The sequence below is a fragment of the Coregonus lavaretus genome, assembly GCF_964263955.1.
Source record: "Coregonus lavaretus genome assembly, contig: HAP1_SCAFFOLD_4146, whole genome shotgun sequence".
NCBI lineage: Eukaryota > Metazoa > Chordata > Actinopteri > Salmoniformes > Salmonidae > Coregonus > Coregonus lavaretus.
This window is the reverse complement of record NW_028162627.1, coordinates 11,410-34,183: the sequence shown is the minus strand read 5'-3', so window position 1 is coordinate 34,183 and position 22,774 is coordinate 11,410. Positions and strand designations below refer to the sequence as shown.

Sequence of the window (22,774 nt, the reverse complement as noted above, 5' to 3'; positions counted from 1 at the left end):
AACCCTCTTCGAATATTTAAAAATATATTACAATAATGAGATGTATCCACCAATCCAAAGAAAGGATAGGCGGGAGCTAGACTGCCCGTCGTGCCGCTTTGTTAGGGCGGAGAGATGTATCTTGTCAGTATATCCATAATCTTTGGCCAAAGCAAAGACTGTACAGTATGGCCACAGAGTTTCGTTTGCCAAAGCCTCTCAATGGCCAATACATAGCATTTTGTAATCCAGGGTTTATTGGCTGTAGCCCATCTAGACATGACCACCGCTGGTATACGTTGACCCCTGCCGTTGAATTCCACAACTGCACAGCCTCGCCTAAAATTCACGAAGCTGTCTCTGATGGCCCCTGTTGGACCCTTAGCAGCAGAGATTTCGCAGTGATGAATATTCTCATTAATTAAATCAATGAACGGGACAAATTAATTTGTATAATAAAGAATATTCATTACAGATATGGAAGATGTAACAATATGTCCATGCCATTCAAAAAGCAAGCTCGTGCGTGTTTAGTTAGGTGGCCAAGCTTTTTGCCATATTAAAATCCACTTGTGTCGATTGTGTTACTGAATGACAGCTAGGCTAACGACTAGATTCGATCCAGCAACAGCCTAGATTATCAATTTCCTCTTGTTTAGACCTCAATACGAAGGTCAAGATGTTTGAGGAGGCTAGTGAGGTGTTCGATAACATGTTTAAGTACTCTTTCCCCCTGACTTTCATTGTGTTTATCCCTGCGGTGCTGATTCTCGTCTCACCCCTTCCAGCTGAAGCGGCACATGAATTCACCGTGTACCGCATGCAGCAGTATGACCTGCAGGGACAACCGTACGGTAAGCATTTAAAAATTGTATTTTGTGCATTTATTGAATGGCAATTCAGTCCTGTGGTTAGCTACCCCGATATAAGGCATAGTTATTTCCCTAAGTAAACGCTCTCTGTTAGCGCGCTAGCTAACGTTAGCGCGCTAGCTAGCTAACAAGTGTCAATAGTGTGTGATTGCGGCCCGCAATTCGGGGGTCTGAGTGTGGGCATCCCCCCCGAGCATCCCATTGGTTCCTGCATGTGGGCGCAGCTGGAGGAATATCCCCCTTCCAGCAAGCCATCTTCATGCTCCTTTGAGATTAGATTTTCTGGATTTCCCCTGATTGTCTATGCAATTAAAATATGGGTCAAAAGGGAAATAAAATTATTATTTTTCGTTTAGGATATGCCATCATTGTAGTATAATTAATGTGCAATGTTTTAACTTCAAATTGATGTGTAATCTGTTGATGCGTTGGATAGCAGATGTAACAGATATACTAGCTCTCTAATTAGGTGGGATTCTGCCTTCTCCCTAAATTCTCAGCCATGAGTTTTGCCCAACGACTGCCTCATGTGAACTACAATCTCGACGATGTGTTTTAACGTTTAGAAATGTCAACAATCATCGCTTTTCGATACGACTTTCGTAACATATGGCCCTTCTCGTTCATCAGCGAGAAAGAATCCTTCAAATAAAAAAGATACACTTACTGTAGTCGTTTTGCACAGATCCATACAGCTATGGGTGCCTCCATCAGATGAAACTATATTTCCCTAGTTACGCTTACACACGTGTTTGGAGCCCTGTCAATGTGTGTATCAATTCAATTTAACCTTTTGTTTTTAGAAAATTATTATTTGAAAGATAAGGTCCTTATGCTTCCAAAACCGTACCGCAAGCGATGCATGTTAATGTTCAGACCGAGATTCGGGGATCTTAACAAAATTCCCACCGACAGAAGACGCCTCCGTCCAATGACTCTTATGTGTGATGGAACTGAGAGTCATGATCAAGGGCTACAGATATACCAGCCACCCTAACCCTCTCTTTATCAAAGCTGTGAGGAAGTGATGTAATAAAAAAAAACAGACACAGATGCCCTAGCAGTAACTTTAACAGAACTGGCGGGGGCGCTCTAGTACAGTAGATGGCGGTAATGCACCATAACGTTGGATGCCAACCACCGATAAACCCCACAGAAGAAGAGGCGGGGGCGACACCGCTAGCTAGCTAGGACACTGGTAGACAGTGTCCTTCGGCCCGCCTGCTGAGCACTCATTTCCCGTCTTTCTGTTAACGTTACGGCGAGGGCAGGTGCTTGGCAGGCGGGGTCGAAGGACACTGTGCTAGCTAGGACTCCAGTACACAGGCGGGAGGCGGGAGCGACACCGGTAGCTAGCTAGGACAACGGGAGACAAACTGAAGATTATGATTAGTTGATTATTGGAGTCAGGTGTGCTAGCTGGGGCTGTGGCAAACGTGACACCAATCAGACCCCCAAGGACTGGAGTTGCCCATCCTTATTTGCAGAAAATGACAACTGGTCAAAATAACAACAAATATGCAGTGTTGTCAGACCTCGAATAATGCAAAGAAAATAAGTTCATGTTCATTTTTAAACAACACAATACTAATGTTTTAACTTAGGAAGAGTTCAGAAATCAATATTTGGTGGAACAACCCTGATTTTCAATCACAGCTTTCATGCGTCTTGGCATGCTCTCCACCAGTCTTTCACATTGTTGTTGGGTGACTTTATGCCACTCCTGGCGCAAAATTTCAAGCAGCTCGGCTTTGTTTGATGGCTTGTGACCATCCATCTTCCTCTTGATCACATTCCAGAAGTTTTCAATGGGGTTCAGGTCTGGAGATTGGGCTGGCCATGACAGGGTCTTGATCTGGTGGTCCTCCATCCACACCTTGATTGACCTGGCTGTGTGGCATGGCGCATTGTCCTGCTGGAAAAACCAATCCTCAGAGTTGGGGAACAATGTCAGAGCAAAAGGAAGCAAGTTTTCTTCCAGGACAACCTTGTACGTGGCTTGATTCATGCATCCTTCACAAAGACAAATCTGCCCGATTCCAGCCTTGCTGAAGGACCCCCAGATCATCACCGATCCTCCACCAAATTTCACAGTGGGTGCGAGACACTGTGGCTTGTAGGCCTCTCCAGGTCTCCGTCTAACCATTAGACGACCAGGTGTTGGGCAAAGCTGAAAATTGGACTCATCAGAGAAGATGACCTTACTCCAGTCATCTACGGTCCAATCCTTATGGTCTTTTGCAAACCTCAGCCTGGCTCTTCTTTGCTTCTCATTGATGAAGGGCTTTTTTCTAGCTTTGCACGACTTCAGCCCTGCCCATAGGAGCCCTCTGCCGGTCTGTAGCTTTGTTGTCCCCAATGTCTGCTGCTTGACCTTGTTCTTATGAACCGCCGTCTTTTTACATTTTAAGGATGGAAGCAACCTGACGCTCACTGTATCCCTCTCCCAGTAAAGCCAGAATTGAACCCTTCTTTTCCTCACTCAAAACTTTCCTTTTCAACTCTTTTGGCATGGTCAATAGTTATTTTATGATTAATATTACTTTTGAGGTACTATTAGCACTGTTTTTGCCATCCAGCTGGTCCTATTGCAAGAGGATAGTGATGACCACAGCAGTGGTTTTTATAATTATAACTAATCAGTACCTAATTCAGTTGAATGAGGTGTGCCTGTGTTGGAATTCAACAGACACTGGAATGGAATGGCTGTCATACATGTAGAGATGCTGATTTAAGAAAAATGTGTAGTGGTCTCTTAATTTTTTCCACAGCTGTATAATTGTAGTATGCCCAATAATATCTTAAAATGTTCATAGTGATGTAGAATACACAATCAAATGAGCCAGGTGTGCCAGATAGGTAAAGACGATAAATTATTCACAGAATTGTTGTAAGAATGTGCCCAAAAAGCTGTCCGACTCGCTAATTTCTGAATACAAATTATAATTGAGACATCCATGTCTTCATCACTGGAAAAGATAAACAGTTGAGTTTGATATCATTTAAAAGATTACAAACAGGGTTGTCAAAAAAAGTAATAATTTCAGGATAAAAAATAACTTTTTATTTTTTATTTTTTTACCTTTAACGTCAATTATCTAAAAACGCATAAACTCAGATTTTTTTATGGCATTGTGTCCAGTATGAAGGAAATCATCTGACTCCGGGGAAGTAAATAAAGGGTCTCCTTGCCAAAATCCGGAAGTATCCCTTTAAAACAACTGATATTCCCATTCAAGTCATCATTCTCTAATGTGTGGATGTCCAACAATTTTTGTGGTACCATTTGAAAGTTGAAATTTCTATTTTATTCCCATTTGAGTACATTATCAGCCAAAACATGACACCCACCCTGTATTCAAGATCATGCTGTGTCTCAACCGATGGCGGGCACAACACAAACACCTCAGACAATGTAAAAAAGGGTCTAAGCTAGAACAGATGCGAAAATGAAAAAAATCGGAGTTTACGTGTTTTTAGATAATTGACATTAAAGAAAAAATATATATACAGTTGAAGTCAGAAGTTTACATACACTTAGGTTGGAGTCATTAAAACTCGTTTTTCAACCACTCCACAAATTTCTTGTTAACAAACTATAGTTTTGGCAAGACTTTTAGGACATCTACTTTGCATGACACAAGTAATTTTTCCAACAATTGTTTACAGACAGATTATTTCACTTATAATTCACTGTATCACAATTCCAGTGGGTCAGAAGTTTACATACACTAAGTTGACTGTGCCTTTAAACAGCTTGGAAAATTCCAGAAAATGATGTCACTGCTTTAGAAGCTTCTGATAGGCTATTTGACGTCATTTGAGTCAATTGGAGGTGTACCTGTGGATGTATTTCAAGGCCTACCATCAAACTCAGTGCCTCTTTGCTTGACATCATGGGAAAATCAAAAGAAATCAGCCAAGACCTCCAAAAAATTTTTGTAGACCTCCACAAGTCTGGTTCACCCGTGGGAGCAATTTCCAAACACCTGAAGGTACTACGTTCATCTGTACAAACAATAGTACGTAAGTATAAACACCATGGGACCACGCAGCCGTCATACCGCTCAGGAAGGAGACGTGTTCTGTCTCCTAGAGATGAACGTACTTTGGTGCGAAAAGTGCAAATCAATCCCAGAACAACAGCAAAGGACCTTGTGAAGATGCTGGAGGAAACAGGTACAAAAGTGTCTAAATCCACAGTAAAACGAGTCCTATATCAACATAACCTGAAAGGCCGCTCAGCAAGGAAGAAGCCACTGCTCCATAAAAAAAGCCAGACTACGGTTTGCAACTGCACATGGGGACAAAGATCTTACTTTTTGGAGAAATGTCCTCTGGTCTGATGAAACAAAAATAGAACTGTTTGGCCATAATGACCATTGTTATGTTTGGAGGAAAAAGGGTGAGCTTGCAAGCCGAAGAACACCATCCCAACTGTGAAGCACGGGGGTGGCAGCATCATGCTGTGGGGGTGCTTTGCTGCAGGAGGGACTGGTGCACTTCACTAAATAGATGGCATCATGAGGAAGGAAAATTAAGTGCATATATTGAAGCAACATCTCAAGACATCAGTCAGGAAGTTAAAGCTTGGTCGCAAATGGGTCTTCCAAATGGACAATGACCCCAAGCATACTTCCAAAGTTGTGCCAAAATGGCTTAAGAACAACAAAGTCAAGATATTGGAGTGGCCATCACAAAGCCCTGACCTCAATCCTATAGAAAATGTGTGGGCAGAACTGAAAAAGCATGTGCGAGCAAGGAGGCCGACAAACCTGACTCAGTTACACCAGCTCTGTCAGGAGTAATGGGCCAAAATTCACCCAACTTATTGTGGGAAGCTTGTGGAAGGCTACCCAAAACGTTTGACCCAAGTTAAACAATTTAAAGGCAATGCTACCAAATACTAATTGAGTGTATGTAAACTTCTGACCCACTGGGAATGTGATGAAAGAAATAAAAGCTGAAATAAATCATTCTCTCTACTATTATTCTGACATTTCACATTCTTAAAATAAAGTGGTGATCCTAACTGACCCAAGACAGGGAATGTTTACTAGGATTAAATGTCAGGTATTGTGAAAAACTGAGTTTAAATGTATTTGGATAAGGTGTATGTAAACTTCTGACTTCAACTCTATTACAAAACAAATATCACTTTCTGACCACTTTTACCAAGGTCAAATATGTAAAGTTTCATTTACATCAAAATGGGTGAAGTCAAAAAGTGTGTGTGGCTTGTCACATTGTCATGGGTGACATGTCACATTTAGTTGAATTTAAAGACATGCTGGGTGATAGTAGGGACGTAAAGGGTTCAGGTGGGGCTGGACGATATATCTAATTAATTAGATTAATTTAAATTAATTTTGTTGCGCGATATTCCAATACCTGTATCCCAAATAACTGTATTGCAAGAATCAAGTTTTTTGTTTGTTTTTATGAGCGTTTATGTCCTTCTGCTTGTTCTCATGTTGTCTTTTTGGTTTCGTCTCGTGCACCTTCCCATTTACACCAGAGATCTCTATATAATGACGAGATGCTCATATCTCTGCCCTAACAATGGGAGTTGTTGTCCCAAAGGCAGGAAGGCAAGCGGCAAGCAGCAAGGGCCATGTCGAGACTTGACAGTTCATGCAGCTTTAGTATTCTGATCATAGAGTTCTCATCATGGAATTCCGAATGCATCATGCATCTACACCTACATTTAAATGTGTCTACCGTGTCCACAGTGTGTCCGGATTCCCTTTTCTCGCTGTATTCAAATGACAGTATGCATTCTACAAATGGTGGAATATGCTAAATATGATAACACAACAACAACTGATGGTAGTAGCTAACTACAGTAGCTAACTAGCCAGCTAACCCGTTTGCAACGCTAAAGGAATTACAAACGGGTTAGCATAACTATAGCCAAACCATTTTTTCCCCTTCTAAATATTAGCTAGCTGGCTAGCATTTATGAGGCCAGCAAACATGTTCCTCACACGCTAAGAAACGTATTTCCTCCAACGTTATAATGAAAAGGTGCCTCTCGGTCCCAAAACACAAGTTTTCTGGAGACTTGTGGGAGGAGTGCTGATGACGGTAGCCTAATTGCGTCGTGACTGAGGTGAAGTCCACATACAATGCATCCCTGACCACCTCCTGAAGTGGTCAGCCAGATCTGAACACAATCAGACCACAAAGTGACTTTTGTGTGTTTAGACACGTATTTTCAATGCAATCTTCTTTTTCTGATAGCAGAAGTCACATGTAAGTGTCAAGTGTAGACACGACCAAGTTTAGATCTAAAATAAGCCCATAGAAACGCATTGGGCTTATTTTGGACACATTTTGGCGTGAGTGAAATCTCTCGCTTTGCCTCTTCCACTGTTTACACATACACACACCAAGCCCCCCTGCCACTCACACAACAAAGATGAGAGATCATGTCTTCCTCTCTGTCAAGTGGTTTCAACTAGCTATTTGCATTTGAGGTTTGGTCCAACAGAATCTGTTATATGGACACCGAAACACATTGAGACATTCATTTACTGTAAAGGAGAAGTTAACCTGTCTAACAATACCCTTTTTATGCCTCAACTGCACAAATTGCGCACAGAACAGACACTACTAAAACGCTCTAGCAGCATTTTAGCCAAAGACACTTATACTAGCTGTCTAGTTTTATAAATGTGCAGAAATCATAAAACACAATTATTTCATTCTCATTCTGAGAAATAAGGTAGGCTACTTGATTTCAACATCTGAACAAAGTAGACAGGGTCAGGCTAGCGTGCTGTTCAAACAGTTGGAGACGGACAGAAGGGTGTGTTCATATTAATTCAACTGTTCTGCCTTGTTAGCTAGGAAATAGATCCAAGTTTGCTAACTTGAAATATAAAGATTAGCTGGCTACTCACTAGCACGTGGGCTTGTGCTTGAGAGAATGTTTATGAGACCTGTGTTAATTTTCTGTAATGCCTGCTACAAGAAGTGAATGTGCATTATGCATGGTTCTGGTTAAATTTCGAACAAAAAGGGCATTTTCATAGACAAACTTGAAAGCCAGATCAGTGATTATTGCGAGAAAAAAACTGTTTTGATAAAATAATTAAATTGTTAGTGTGTTTTATGGTTGTGGATTATATTTAGCCTACGTATAATTTCACAAACCCTGAATTCATTAGATTATTGCTGACTGTTTGAAATGCAGTGTATTTGACCTTTAATTGTACAACAAAGCTTATTTAGAGAAAACAGTGATGTAAAAATATCTCCAGTTTCCATGTGGTATTTGAGTTGTGGTAGTTTCAACAGCGCATACAACCTGATTTCCCGCCTAATCAATATGAGTGATTTATTGCCACTTGTCAAAACAACAGGGTTTTTGTGTGCAGTTTACAATATGATTACTATTGTTGCACATGTATGTGTAGATAGTGAAAACCTAAACATAAAATATACTATCACAAACTGTTTCTGCATATTGGTTATTGATTTGGACACGTTTAAACAGTGTTTTGACATTGGCTATTTATCAAAATGTCAACAGGAAGCAGTGACAGCATAATTTTCAACTAAAGTTTTAGGAATATAAATGGAACTTTCAACATTCATTTCCAATGGTATTGTACATAATCAGGTAAAAACTTCTGAATGATTAAAAAAACATGCTGTGATTGATATATTTTGATGACATACCAGAAATCACCAAAACGGGTTTGCCCTGCCTAATAATAGCCTACTACTACAGCATTGAATCAATCATGTCACCTTGCTAGCTAGCTACAGTGAGGGGGAAAAGTATTTGATCCCCTGCTGATTTTGTACCGTTGCCCACTGACAAAGACATGATCAGTCTATAATTTGAATGGTAGGTTTATTAGAATAGTGAGAGACAGAATAACAACAACAAAATCAAGAAAAATGCATGTCAAAAATGTTATAAATTGATTTGCATTTTAATGAGGGAAATAGGTATTTGACCCCTCTGCAAAACATGACTTAGTACTTTGTGGCAAAACCCTTGTTGGCAATCACAGAGGTCAGACGTTTCTTGTAGTTGGCCACCAGGTTTGCACACATCTCAGGAGGGATTTTGTCCCACTCCTCTTTGCAGATCTTCTCCAAGTCATTAAGGTTTCGAGGCTGACGTTTGGCAACTGAAACCTTCAGCTCCCTCCAGATTTTCTATGGGATTAAGGTCTGTAGACTGGCTAGGCCACTCCAGGACCTTAATGTGCTTCTTCTTGAGCCACTCCTTTGTTGCCTTGGCCGTGTGTTTTGGGTAATTGTCATGCTGGAATACCCATCCACGACCCATTTTCAATGCCCTGGCTGAGGGAAGGAGGTTCTCACCCAAGATTTGACGGTACATGGCCCCGTCCATCGTCCCTTTGATGCGGTGAAGCTGTCCTGTCCCCTTAGCAGAAATACACCCCCAAAGCATAATGTTTCCACCTCCATGTTTGACGGTGGGGATGGTGTTCTTGGGGTCATAGGCAGCATTCCTCCTCCTCCAAACACGGCGAGTTGAGTTGATGCCAAAGAGCTCGATTTTGGTCTCATCTGACCACAACACTTTCAACCAATTCTCCTCTGAATCATTCAGATGTTCACTGGCAAACTTCAGACGGGCCTGTATATGTGCTTTCTTGAGCAGGGGGACCTTGCGGGCGCTGCAGGATTTCAGTCCTTCACGGCGTAGTGTGTTACCAATTGTTTTCTTGGTGACTATGGTCCCAGCTGCCTTGAGATAATTGACAAGATCCTCCCGTGTAGTTCTGGGCTGATTCCTCACCGTTCTCATGATCATTGCAACTCCACGAGGTGAGATCTTGCATGGAGCCCCAGGCAGAGCGAGATTGACAGTTATTTTGTGTTTCTTCCATTTGCGAATAATCGCACCAACTGTTGTCACCTTCTCACCAAGCTGCTTGGCGATGGTCTTGTAGCCCATTCCAGCCTTGTGTAGGTCTACAATCTTGTCCCTGACATCCTTGGAGAGCTCTTTGGTCTTGGCCATGGTGGAGAGTTTGGAATCTGATTGATTGATTGCTTCTGTGGACAGGTGTCTTTTATACAGGTAACAAACTGAGATTAGGAGCACTCCCTTTAAGAGTGTTACTTGTATAAAAGACACCTGGGAGCCAGAAACCTTGCTGATTGAGAGGGGGTCAAATACTTATTTCCCTCATTTAAAATGCAAATCAATGTATAACATTTTTGACATGTGTTTTTCTTGATTTTGTTGTTGTTATTCTGTCTCTCACTGTTCAAATAAACCTACCATTAAAATTATAGACTGATCATGTCTTTGTCAGTGGGCAAACGTACAAAATCAGCAGGGGATCAAATACTTTTTTCCCCTCACTGTAGCTAGCTAGTCACTGAAAGGTGTTTCCACACATCCCTCCCCAACCGATCTGATCCCACTTGTGATTTCCAGGTACCAGGAATGCCATATTGAACACAGAGGCCCGCACAGTGGAGGCGGAGGTGCTAAGCCGCCGCTGTGTCATCATGCGGCTAGTGGACTTCTCCTATGAGAGATACCAGAAAGCCCTGCGCCAGTCCGCTGGGGCTGTGGTCATCATACTCCCCAAGAATATGTCCACCATGCCGCAGGACATAGTACAGGTAATAATGCATTAGAATGCCTTATGAGTGGGCTTATGACCATACAGCAAACTACCCTGGACGTCAAATCAAGAGGCAAGGTCCTGAGTTGTTTTGAAAGCTAGAGCTCCTTTGGTGTTCTTGTAAAGTTTATGTTACCCTCAAGGAAAACTGGCAGTCACAACACTCCCTCCTTATCAGCAACACTTGAAAAAACAGACTTGCTGGAGTGAAGTAGGCCAAAGTGTCCAAATGTTATGCTGTTTCACATTCACACTCTGTTGTCTTGTGAGTGATAACCTGGCATTCCTTATTCCTCTACATTGTAGCAGTTCATGGAGCTGGAGCCAGAGATGCTGGCCACAGAGACCATTGTCCCGGTTTACTTTGCTCTGGAGGACGATGAGCTGCTCTCCATCTACACACAGACCCTCACCTCCTCCTCCTCCCAGGGGTCCTCCTCTGCAGCCGAAGGTGCAGGACATTTACAAATATTGTGTTGAAAACTGTCGGTCGAAACGTTGTTAGAGGAAATTCTTTTCTAGTGAAATTCTTTCTAGGGATTTAATGACACCTTTTCCCCATGTCTTCCCAGTGCTGATCCACACGGCCACAGCTAATGGCTTTCAGATGGTGACGAGTGGGGCTCAGAGCAAGGCAGTGAGTGACTGGGCCATCACCAGTCTAGAGGTGAGAATCATTATGGTTAAACCATTATCCTTTATCTGTTTAATGATTTATGTAGTGCTGTGACATTTAATCCAAACATTCAGACATCTTAAGTTTCTGTTAATGGGTTACCAGTAAACCAGTACCCACATTAACACACTGCTCACACTTAAGGTGTTAAGTGATTTAGAAGCAAATAACTTGATCGTTTTCTTATCCTTGTGTTTCATTCTTGGGTCTATATGATATTCTAGAGTGTGTGTGTGTGTGTGTGTGTGTGTGTGTGTGCATGTGAGTGTGTTGAACTAAGGTAGGTGTCAAACCCAGGGGAATAATGGCCTTAACCATGTAGTAGGAGATCAGTGGATTTCATGAGGCCTCAAGTGTTCCGCTTTACATAATGCATACGGCCATCGGTCAATGGGCTTGTTTCACATAATGGGTTTCAGTTTAAGTCATCGTGGTAGGTATTCCATGCCTGTCTTTATTGATGTCTTAAGTCTCATACCCTTGGCTACATTCTTTACTTTCATATAAGATAACAGAAAATGTAGTATTTCGTATTTTATTCGGATCCCCATTAGCTGTTGCCAAACAAAACATGAAACATGACATAACACAGAACATTCATGTAGTAGTATATTGTGTTTCGAGATGTTATAGAACTGATATAAAATATAAATCCTAATACAATATACTTTTGTCTAATAACTGTCTCCCTGTCCTCTCCTAGGGGCGACTGGCTGGAACTGGAGGAGAGGACCTGCCCACCATTGTCCTGGTGGCTCACTATGACTCCTTTGGTGTCGCTCCGGTACGCCCAGCTCTCCCTTCATATACCTCAGTGTATTCTATAATATGCTATATTTATAATATTCTTACTATATGATAGTTATCTTTATTTATGTTGCGTAATTCTGCTCCACTAGAAGTGAAGATGCTAAGTAAATGTGTTGACTCTGTGTGACTTTGGTGTTGTTCTGTCCAGTGGCTGTCCTATGGAGCAGACTCTAACGGTAGTGGGGTGTCTATGCTGCTGGAGTTAGCCAGACTCTTCTCCAGACTCTACACCTACAAGAGGACACACGCTGGGTGAGCAACACACGTCACGTCGACAGCCCCTCAGAGAAATCAGGCTTATTACAATGTTATAACCATCCACACGTTTCCTTTGGGAAAATCACACTCCGCTTGTAAAACTCACAGATCTTCCTGTGTTTACAATGTACTTTGCTTTTAAGAGTCGATTAGTTATAGTAATAGAGTAGAAAGGATGTGGTTCTTTGAAGACGTTTGTCGATTCCTAGTGGTCTAAGGCGCCGCATCGCAGTGCTAACTGTGCCACTAGAGATCCTGGTTCGAATCCAGGCTCTGTCGCAGCCGGCCGCGACCGGGAGACTCATGGGCGGCGCACAATTGGCCCAGCGTCGTCCAGGGTAGGGGAGGGAATGGCCGGCAGGGATCTAGCTCAGTTGATAGAGCATGGCGTTTGCAACGCCAGGGTTGTGGGTTCGATTCCCACGGGGGGCCAGTATAAAAAATATATATATTAAAAAAAAAATATGTATTCACTAACTGTAAGTCGCTCTGGATAAGAGTGTCTGCTAAATGACTAAAATGTAATGTAAATGTGTACTCTGGAGTGTGAGTGCACTTTGAGACGAGGGGCTACATTAGTGTAAATGTGTTGGCGTAATGGCATGCTGGCTGTTTTCCATGGTGTTTGGTGAGCTCTAGTGTTGGCGTATGCTCCATACTGACCGAATGAAAATGCTAACAAGTAACCACTGCTAACTTTGCATAAGGGCTGTTTGCATATCACTAGTAAAAAGGAACAAGACAGCAAGAAGCCCCTCCTACATAGAGAGAGCAGGGGAGAAAGGGGCTGTCGTCAGGACGCAAAGTACATGTCAGTGTTATGTGTTGCAGAGAAATTGCAGATTACATGACCTCTGAATTCAGAGACACATTTTAACTGACTGTAGCCTTTCCCCTATGACACTATACAGTATGTTTTGACATTCACTTTCCCAACATGTACAGTGCCTTCAGAAAGTGTTCACACCCCTTGACCTTTTCCAAATGTTGTTGTGTTACAGCCTGATTTTAAAATGGATTAAATAGAGATTTTATTGTCACTGGCCTACACGCTATACCCCATAATGTCAAAGTGGAATTATGTTTTTACCAATTAAAAGCTGAAATGTCTTGAGTCAATAAGTATTCAACCCCTTTGTTATGGCAAGCCAAAATAAGTTCAGGAGTAAAAATGTGCTTAACAAGTCACATAATAAATTGCATGGACTCACTCTGTGCAAGAATAGTATTTAATATGATTTTTGAATGACTACCTGATCTCTGTACCCCACACATACAATTATCTATAAGGTCTCTCAGTCGAGTAGTGAATTTCAACCACAGTTTCAACCACAAAGACCAGGAAGGTTTTCCAATGCCTTGCAAAGAAGGGAAGCTATTGGTAGTTGGGTAAAAAAAAAGCTGACATTGAATATCTCTTTGAGCATGTTGAAGTTATTAATTACACTTTGGATGGTGTATCAATACACCCAGTCACTACAAAGATACAGGCTTCCTTCCTAACTCATTTGCCGGAGAGGAAGGAAACCGCTCAGGGGATTTCACCATGAAGCCTATGGCTGTGATAGGAGAAAACAACTGAGGATGGATCAACAACATTGTAGTTACTACACAATACTAACCTAATTGACAGAGGGAAAATAACAAAGCTTGTACAGAATAAAAATATTCCAAAACATTTACATTTTACATTTGAGTCATTTAGCAGATGCTGTTTGCAACAAGGCACTAAAGTAATACTGCAAAAAATGTGGCAAAGCAATTAACTTTTTGTCCTAACTACAACGTGTTTTGTTTGGGGAAAATCCAATACAACACATTAATGAGTACCACTCTCCGTATGTAATCGTTAAGGATTGGGAGTTTTTCAGGATAAAAAATAAACGGAATGGAGCTAAGCGCAGGCAAAATCCTAGAGGAAAATCTGGTTTAGTCTGCTTTCCACCAGACACTGGGAGATTAATTCACCTTTCAGCAGGACAATAACATAAAACACAAGGCCAAATCTACACTGGAGTTGCTTACCAAGAAGATAGTGAATGTTCCTGAGTGGCCGAGTTACAGTTTTGATTTAAATCTAATTGAAAATCTATGGCAAGACCTGAAAATGATTGTCTAGCAATGATCAACAACCAATTTGACAGAGCTTGAAGAATAATGAGCAAATGTTGCACAATCCAGGTGTGGAAAGCTCTTAGAGACTTACCCAGAAAGACTCACAGCTGTAATCGCTGCTAAAGGTGCTTCTAGAAAGTACTGACTCAGGGGTGTGGATACTTATGTAAATTAGATATTTCTGTATTTAATTTTCAATACATTTGCTAAAATTTCAAATACAAAATGTTTCACTTTGTCATTAATAATAATAAATAATAATAATATGCCATTTAGCAGACGCTTTTATCCAAAGTGACTTACAGTCATGCGTGCATACATTTTTGTGTATGGGTGGTCCCGGGGTTCGAACCCACTACCTTGGCGTTACAAGCGCCGTGCTCTACCAGCTGAGCTACAGAGGACCATTATGGGGTACTGTGTGTAGATGGGTGAGAAAAAACATATATTTAATCCATTTAGAATTCAGGCTGTAACACAACAAAATGTGGAATAAGTCAAGGGGTATGAATACTTTCTGAAGGCACTGTAGCTACCAGACTCTGTAGAACTGTTCAAATCTGTTGACCTAATGGAGGCCAGAGAACATCCACATTGATAAGAATGTCCTCTCCTGTCATTTCTAACACACCTACTGTCTTCTTAGGTACAACCTGCTTTTCTTTGTCTCTGGGGGAGGGAAGTTCAACTACCAAGGCACCAAACGCTGGCTGGAGGACAACCTGGATCATACAGGTACACTAAGCTCACATGATAACGCTGTAGACTCAGTTACAGGATGGCTATTATGACTGCTACAGTGGAACACATAATCACATCTGTACAATACATACTGGAAATGAAAGGGAATGAAACATGATACCGGCCACAAGTGTCATTAAATGGAGGTCATGTGTGCGAAACAATGGGCATGCATGATATTTGGGAAATTGATATTTGCATAGATATCGCAGTGTAAACAGTCTCTGTCTTCCTCTCTCCCTTTATCTATCCTTTCCTCCCTCTCTCTGCAGACTCCAGTCTGTTGCAGGACAATGTGGCGTTTGTGTTGTGTCTGGACACGCTGGGGAACGGAGACGGTCTGCACCTTCACGTGTCCAAACCCCCTAAAGAGGGAACCGCTCAGTACGCCCTGCTCAAAGAGGTGGAGACTGTAAGGACCACCACATCACACCAACCACATAAAAATTATTTTTATATATTTAGATAGTTTAAGTTAATATGATATACATAATATATATATATATATATTGATATATGTTGATCACGCATAGCACATTATATGTACACCCAAAGTTCCCTACTGTAAGTTTTTCTGACCTTTAACCTCTGACCCCCTCTGTCACCCCCAGGTGGCATCCAGCCAGTACCCAGAGGTCAAGTTCTCAATGGTGCATAAGAAGATAAACCTGGCGGACGACACACTGGCGTGGGAGCACGAGCGCTTCGGGATCCGCCGGCTGCCGGCCTTCACGCTGTCCCACCTCAACAGCCATCGCGAGGCGCAGCGCTCCAGCATTATGGACGTGCGGTCAGTGTCCCCCTCTTCTCAACATGGAGCGGGAGAGCCACCTGCTGGGTGGGTTTATTACTGCTGTCCGACCAAGAGACCCCCCCCCATCCACAAGCCCCAACCCCTGCCTAGGCCCAGCTCACCTATCACACCTCATTCATGTAATCAACTGCCCATTAGGATCTTTTGAATCAGGTGTGTACGTGCTAGGCTAGAACAAAAGCTTGCACACATTGCTGTCCCTCCTGGACCGTATTGCCCACACCCCTGCCTTGTAGTGCCCTGTAGCTCAGTTGGTAGAGCATGGCGCTTGCAACGCCAGGGTTGTGGGTTCGTTTCCCACGGGGTATGAAAAATGTATGCACTCACTAACTGTAAGTCGCTCTGGATAAGAGCGTCTGCTAAATGACAAAAATGTAAAATGTTGTAGATGTGGGACTTTTGTAGATCTGTCTCACAGCAAGGTGGAGCTATTACCATGTTGCTTAAAATCTGATAAAGGGAGGTTGCTAGCCGGTGTATGAACTGATACTAATACTGTGTTACTTTTATTGCTAGCAGTCCCTCAAGAACATGGGCACATGGCTTGCCGGCACCTGGAATAAAAAAACTTTGAAAAACGCTGGGCTACCGGGTTGATTTGGGATTGGGCACCTTCATCCCACTGTACTGAACTGTCTGTCCTCCAAACATCATCACTGCCACCTCCCCTCCACCCCACCTCCCCACCCAGTGGAGTGGACTGTCTGTGCTCCCCACATTCTCCATCAGTGTGTTTTCAGAGTTGAGCTGCTCTTGATTGCTGGGTAATTTTAACTGTGAATTGAACTGTGATTTACTGTTACAGACCTCATGTGGATCTGAGAAAGCTCAGCAGGAACACGAAGCTGATTGCAGAGTCACTGGCCAGAGTCATCTACAACCTCACAGAGAAGGTAAAGATATGTAGAACAATATTGAAAGCCATATAATTCAAGTCAATGTTTTTCATGTTGCTTTTGATATCTATACTGAATAAAAACATGCAACAATTTCAAAGATTTTATTTAATCACAGTTCATATAAGGAAATCAGTCAATCATTAGGCCCTAATCTATGGATTTCACATGATTGGGCAGGGGTGCAGCCTTGGAAGGCATAGGCCCACCCACTTGGCAGCCAGCCAATCAGAATGAGTTTTTCCCCACAAAAGGGCTTTATTACAGACAGAACTACCCCACAGCACCCCCCCCCCCCCCCCCCCCCCCCCCCCCTCAGATGATCCCGCAGGTGAAGCAGCTGGATGTGGAGGTCCGGGGTCTGCTGCAGTTGTGAGGCCAGTTGGACGTACTGCCTAATTCTCTAAAACGACGTTGGAGGCAGCTTATGGTAGAGAAATGAACATTCAATTATCTGGCAACAACTCTGTTGGACATTCCTGCAGTCAGAATGCCGATTGCACGCTCCCTCAAAACTTGAGACATCTGTGGCATTGGGTTGTGTGACAAAACTGCACATTTTTAAAGTGTACTTTTATTGTCCCCAGCACAAGGTGCACCTGTGTAATGATCATGCTGTTTAATCAGCTTCTTGATATGCCACACCTGTCAGGTGGATTATCTTGGCAAAGGAGAAAGGCTCACTAACAGGGATGTAAACAAATATATGTGCACAACATTTGAGAGAAATAAGCTTTTTGTGCGTATGGAACATTTCTGTGATCTTTTATTTCATCTCATGAAGCATGGGACCAACACTTTACATGTTGCATTTATATTTTTGTTCAGTGTGGGTTGCCCTTTGTACTGTACAGCAGGTTTGACTTCTCTCTCGCTCTCTCTCTCTCGTGTGTGCGTGTGTCCAGGGTGCCCCAGGTGACCTGCAGATTTTCACTGAGCAAATGGTGAGTGGTTGAACGTGGCTTAACCATACTGTCCCCTCCCTTTGAGGCTGTCTCTGACATGACCTTTACCAATACTTTTTGAAGGCTGCTATACACACCAGGACTTTGACCTGAGGCTTGGCCTGAGTAGGGGGCAACCAGTGGACCCCTTAGGCTAGTGTTTGTGTGGTGTGTAGCTGTGTTATAGTCAGGGTCACGATGTGTGCGTGTGTGTGCTTAACAAGACAAGTGTGTATCAAGGTGTGTACTATAAGGCCACTGACTATGAGTCTGTGTATTTGTGTGTCCGTGTGTGTGTTGCCTGCACGGCCAGCAGATGCAGGAGGAGCAGCTGTCGTCGGTGGTGGACTGGCTGACAGCCCAGCCGCGGGCCGCCCAGCTGGTGGACAAGGACAGCAGCGTGGTCAGCACCCTGGAGTACCACCTGGGATGCTACCTGAAGGACGTCCGCAGGCACTACGTCAAGGCTGACAAGAGGTGACCAGTCACTGACCACTGCGCTACGGCTAATACAGGGTGTCAATGGTCCTCTTGACTGGTCACAGCTAGTGGTTCTGCCGTGTTTTCCTTGAAGGAATCAAAGAACTACTAAGACCGCTCATAGTGGTAAAAAACAGTGACAGAATCACTCCATTATTGTAGAAGATCATTTGTAAGGATCAAATAGTAAATATTTCTATTTACTGTTGTTCATTGAACCAATGAACATTATGGTTTAGAAATGGATGATGTTGCCGTGACAAATGCAATATTTTTTCTCTCCCTCAGAGACCCAGAGTTTGTCTTCTACGATCAGCTCAAACAGACCATGAATGCTTACAGGTAGAGGTGATGGCTGCCTGCTGTATTTAGCCCTCAGAGTGCTGAGCTTTAGTGCAATAGAGCAAACGCCTATTGACTTTCACTTCAAACCTCTTCAGCTTGCTTTTGTGTCTGTGTTTTTTCCCTTTTACACTCTTGTCATTTTATACACCCACTTTCCTAACAGGGTGAAACCAGCCATCTTTGACCTGCTTCTGGCATTCTGCATCGCAGCCTACCTCGGAGTGATATATCTGGCCATCCAGGTATATATTGATCCAACATCGCCATTCTGATGGCTACTAATGTTATTTTGATGTATGGTCATTAATCTGTTGACCTAGCCTCCCCCTGTAACTCCTAACCCGGTCATTGCTGTAAATCATATGAATGCTGTCTTCTCAGTCGGCTTACCTGGTTATTCAAGGGGTTAAGTTATGGGAACATACGTTTTTGGTTTCCCATTGGTTCTAGGAACGAAGCCATACGTTTCCTGACATTTGGCTGTTCTGGGAACGTTACTTTTTAGGTTGCAGGGAGGTTCTGAGAATGTTTTACTATGGTTCTCTGAATGTTTTCCTGGGATGTTTTATTAATGTTCTGAGAACGGAAATTATAAGTAATTAAATAACGTAAGACTTTTAATAACACTGCTAGCTTATTTTGGTTTAATTGAACTCCAAGCACAGATAGGACACATGGAAATTAATTTGCTTAGGCATTAATCATGCAAACACATTTATTTTTGTGGCATGGCTTCAGGGAGATTTGAACCTATGATCTTCTGTTTCCTATCCACGGAGTTAGTCCACTACGCCACCAAGATGGAGCTAGCATGCCAAGGTTTTTTACTCATCCAAAGCTGTTCATTTTAGTCTATTTAAACAAACCCACTTCAAAGGAAACAAGCACTCATTAAGATCAGGTGTGGCCAATTTGTGGGCGCGGCCAAAACACTTGAACACACTTTACAAGATAGAGGATAGAGAGGTTTGTTGACACTGAGAACGGAATGTATGTTCTTAAATAACATTCTTAGAACGTTCTTTTGAACGTTACTTATGTTTTCTTGTGTTTTTTATGTAAAGTTTTCTTAATGATCTGAAAACATGACTTTAAATAGAACCATGAGGAAACCTGTATAAAACATTTATGCTGAAGTACTGAAATTCCCACAGAAGAACGTTGTTTCTTAACGTTCTCTGAACAATTTGAGAACATAACTTTAAATAGAACCATGAGGAAACCTGTATCAACTCCTGAGTGGCGCAGTGGTCTAAGGCACTGCATCGCAGGCTGTGCCACTAGAGATCCTGGTTAGAGTCCAGGCTCTGTCGCAGCCGGCCGCGACCGGGAGACCCATGGGCGGCGCACAATTGGTCCAGCGTCATCCAAGGTAGGGGAGGGTTTGGCCGGCAGGGATGTGGGTTCGTTTCCCACGGGGGGCCAGTATAAAAAAACAAAAAAAAACATGTATCCATTCACTAACTGTAAGTCGCTCTGGATAAGAGTGTCTGCTAAATTACTAAAATGTAAATGTAAAATGTTATGCTGAAGTATTGAAATTCCCACCTAAGAAACATATGGTTCTCAGAACGTTATGTGCTAGCTAGGTATCCTGCACCATTCCCAGAAGGTTGTGGAAAGGTTGTATGCAAAATAACCATAGGACAACTCTGCTCTAAGAAACATATGGTTCTCAGAACATTATGTGCTAGCTGGGTAATGTCTTTCTCACTTTTTTCTCTCTCTTCAGCACTTTGTGGTTCTCTACAGTGTGGTGCGCAGAATCACAGCGCCCAAGACCAAGCAGCATTAAGCCCCTCTTCTTCCTCTCATTCAGACTCCTCCCCTCCGACGAGCTCTAGCCAATAACAAAACGGGGGCGGACCAAGCAGCTCTTTTTTTTTTTTTACCCCATCTATCGCCTTTGTTCTTCTTTGGAAATGAAACGTGTTGAATAATTTCTCTCTGCCAAGATTAGCCATCTAGTCGATTCCTTCAATAGCTGTCAAGTCAGAATGCACTCTGGTCTTCCTGTCCTCCTGAAATCAGATGTCAAACGTTACCTCGTACGCCCAATCCCACATCAACTCCTAGTCCCTAACCCCTATTTTCCCCTATGATCTGAGAGAATTTGATAGGTGTAAGCAATATGGTAATAGCATTACCTTGTGCTCAGGTAGGCTAGGTTACATTTTCACCAGTTTGCTTACACCTATCCAATCCTCTCCACAAGTGCATAAGGAGTAGGTACTAGAGGTTGATATGGGATTGGGCATTTCTATACCCACAGCTCACTCCTCAGTGCCCTATAGTGTGAATTTTGCCAAACTACAATGGGGTCGTCTTCTTGGGCAGCTATGGAGTAGCATGACTGTGCAGGAGTAGCAGTGAGACTCTGTAATATTGTTTGGATGGATGGTTGATATATTTGGACACCCTGACTAGATTAATTTTTCTATATGATTTATTTTTCTCTAACCCCAATTTGTTTTTTAAGAAATAGTCTAAATTAAATGTTGAATAGTGTGTAGATGACATGACCGATGGCCTTGTTGACTGAACTAATTAAATACAGTGCCTTCAGAAAGTATTCATACCCCTTGACTTATTCCACATATGGTTGTGTTACAGCTTGAATTCAAAATTGATTAAATATACAGTGGGGAAAAAAAGTATTTAGTCAGCCACCAATTGTGCAAGTTCTCCCACTTAAAAAGATGAGAGAGGCCTGTAATTTTCATCATAGGTACACGTCAACTATGACAGACAAAATGAGAAAAAAAAATCCAGAAAATCACATTGTAGGATTTTTAATGAATTTATTGGCATATGATGGTGGAAAATAAGTATTTGGTCAATAACAAAAGTTTCTCAATACTTTGTTATATACCCTTTGTTGGCAATGACACAGGTCAAACGTTTTCTGTAAGTCTTCACAAGGTTTTCACACACTGTTGCTGGTATTTTGGCCCATTCCTCCATGCAGATCTCCTCTAGAGCAGTGATGTTTTGGGGCTGTCGCTGGGCAACACAGACTTTCAACTCCCTCCAAAGATTTTCTATGGGGTTGAGATCTGGAGACTGGCTAGGCCACTCCAGGACCTTGAAATGCTTCTTACGAAGCCACTCCTTCGTTGCCCGGGCGGTGTGTTTGGGATCATTGTCATGCTGAAAGACCCAGCCACGTTTCATCTTCAATGCCCTTGCTGATGGAAGGAGGGTTTCACTCAAAATCTCACGATACATGGCCCCATTCATTCTTTCCTTTACACGGATCAGTCGTCCTGGTCCCTTTGCAGAAAAACAGCCCCAAAGCATGATGTTTCCAACCCCATGCTTCACAGTAGGTATGGTGTTCTTTGGATGCAACTCAGCATTCTTTGTCCTCCAAACATGACGAGTTGAGTTTTTACCAAAAAGTTATATTTTGGTTTCATCTGACCATATGACATTCTCCCAATCCTCTTCTGGATCATCCAAATGCACTTCAGACGGGCCTGGACATGTACTGTCTTAAGCAGGGGGACACGTCTCGCACTGCAGGATTTGAGTCCCTGGCGGCGTAGTGTGTTACTGATGGTTGGCTTTGTTACTTTGGTCCCAGCTCTCTGCAGGTCATTCACTAGGTCCCCCCGTGTGGTTCTGGGATTTTTGCTCACCGTTCTTGTGATCATTTTGACCCCACGGGGTGAGATCTTGCGTGGAGCCCCAGATCGAGGGAGATTATCAGTGGTCTTGTATGTCTTCCATTTCCTAATAATTGCTCCCACAGTTGATTTCTTCAAACCAAGCTGCTTACCTATTGCAGATTCAGTCTTCCCAGCCTGGTGCAGGTCTACAATTTTGTTTTTGGTGTCCTTTGACAGCTCTTTGGTCTTGGCCATTGTGAAGTTTGGAGTGTGACTGTTTGAGGTTGTGGACAGGTGTCTTTTATACTGATAACAAGTTCAAACAGGTGCCATTAATACAGGTAACGAGTGGAGGACAGAGGAGCCTCTTAAAGAAGAAGTTACAGGTCTGTGAGAGCCAGAAATCTTGCTTGTTTGTAGGTGACCAAATACTTATTTTCCACCATAATTTGCAAATAAATTCATTAAAAATCATACAATGGAATTTTCTGGATTTTTTTTTCTCAATTTGTCTGTCATAGTTGACGTGTACCTATGATGAAAATTACAGGCCTCTCTCATCTTTTTAAGTGGGAGAACTTGCACAATTGGTGGCTGACTAAATACT

The 22,774-nt window shown here is 42.5% G+C and overlaps 1 protein-coding gene across 4 annotated transcripts; it reads left to right on the top strand.

Annotated features, from left to right (window-relative positions):
• Positions 1 to 551: 551 nt before the first annotated feature.
• Positions 552 to 21,127, top strand: LOC311119087 (BOS complex subunit ncln-like). Of its 4 annotated transcripts, none has more exons than XM_084193835.1 (15): positions 552 to 833; positions 10,285 to 10,475; positions 10,784 to 10,928; positions 11,050 to 11,144; positions 11,857 to 11,937; positions 12,112 to 12,215; positions 14,983 to 15,071; positions 15,350 to 15,489; positions 15,689 to 15,867; positions 16,697 to 16,784; positions 17,693 to 17,731; positions 18,048 to 18,208; positions 18,500 to 18,553; positions 18,720 to 18,798; positions 20,289 to 21,127. In XM_084193835.1, the coding sequence occupies exons 1-15, from the start codon at positions 659 to 661 to the stop codon at positions 20,349 to 20,351; spliced, it is 1,683 nt and encodes a 560-aa protein (XP_084049961.1). In that variant the 5' UTR covers positions 552 to 658; the 3' UTR covers positions 20,352 to 21,127. The 4 variants fall into 4 exon arrangements, with proteins under 4 accessions (XP_084049961.1, XP_084049959.1, XP_084049960.1 ...); XM_084193833.1 differs by having other exon boundaries at positions 15,689 to 15,915; positions 20,289 to 21,126; XM_084193834.1 differs by having other exon boundaries at positions 577 to 833; positions 18,045 to 18,208; positions 20,289 to 21,126.
• Positions 21,128 to 22,774: the final 1,647 nt, after the last annotated feature.

Excerpts from the sequence above, each read along its gene's own strand:
- LOC311119087 (XM_084193832.1), top strand. The coding sequence starts at position 659 with ATGTTTGAGGAGGCTAGTGAGGTGTTCGATAACATGTTTAAGTACTCT. Across the intron at positions 15,916-16,696 it reads GCGGGAGAGCCACCTGCTGG|ACCTCATGTGGATCTGAGAA; the intron begins GTGGGTTTATTA and ends TTACTGTTACAG. Across the intron at positions 17,732-18,044 it reads AGATTTTCACTGAGCAAATG|CAGATGCAGGAGGAGCAGCT; the intron begins GTGAGTGGTTGA and ends CTGCACGGCCAG.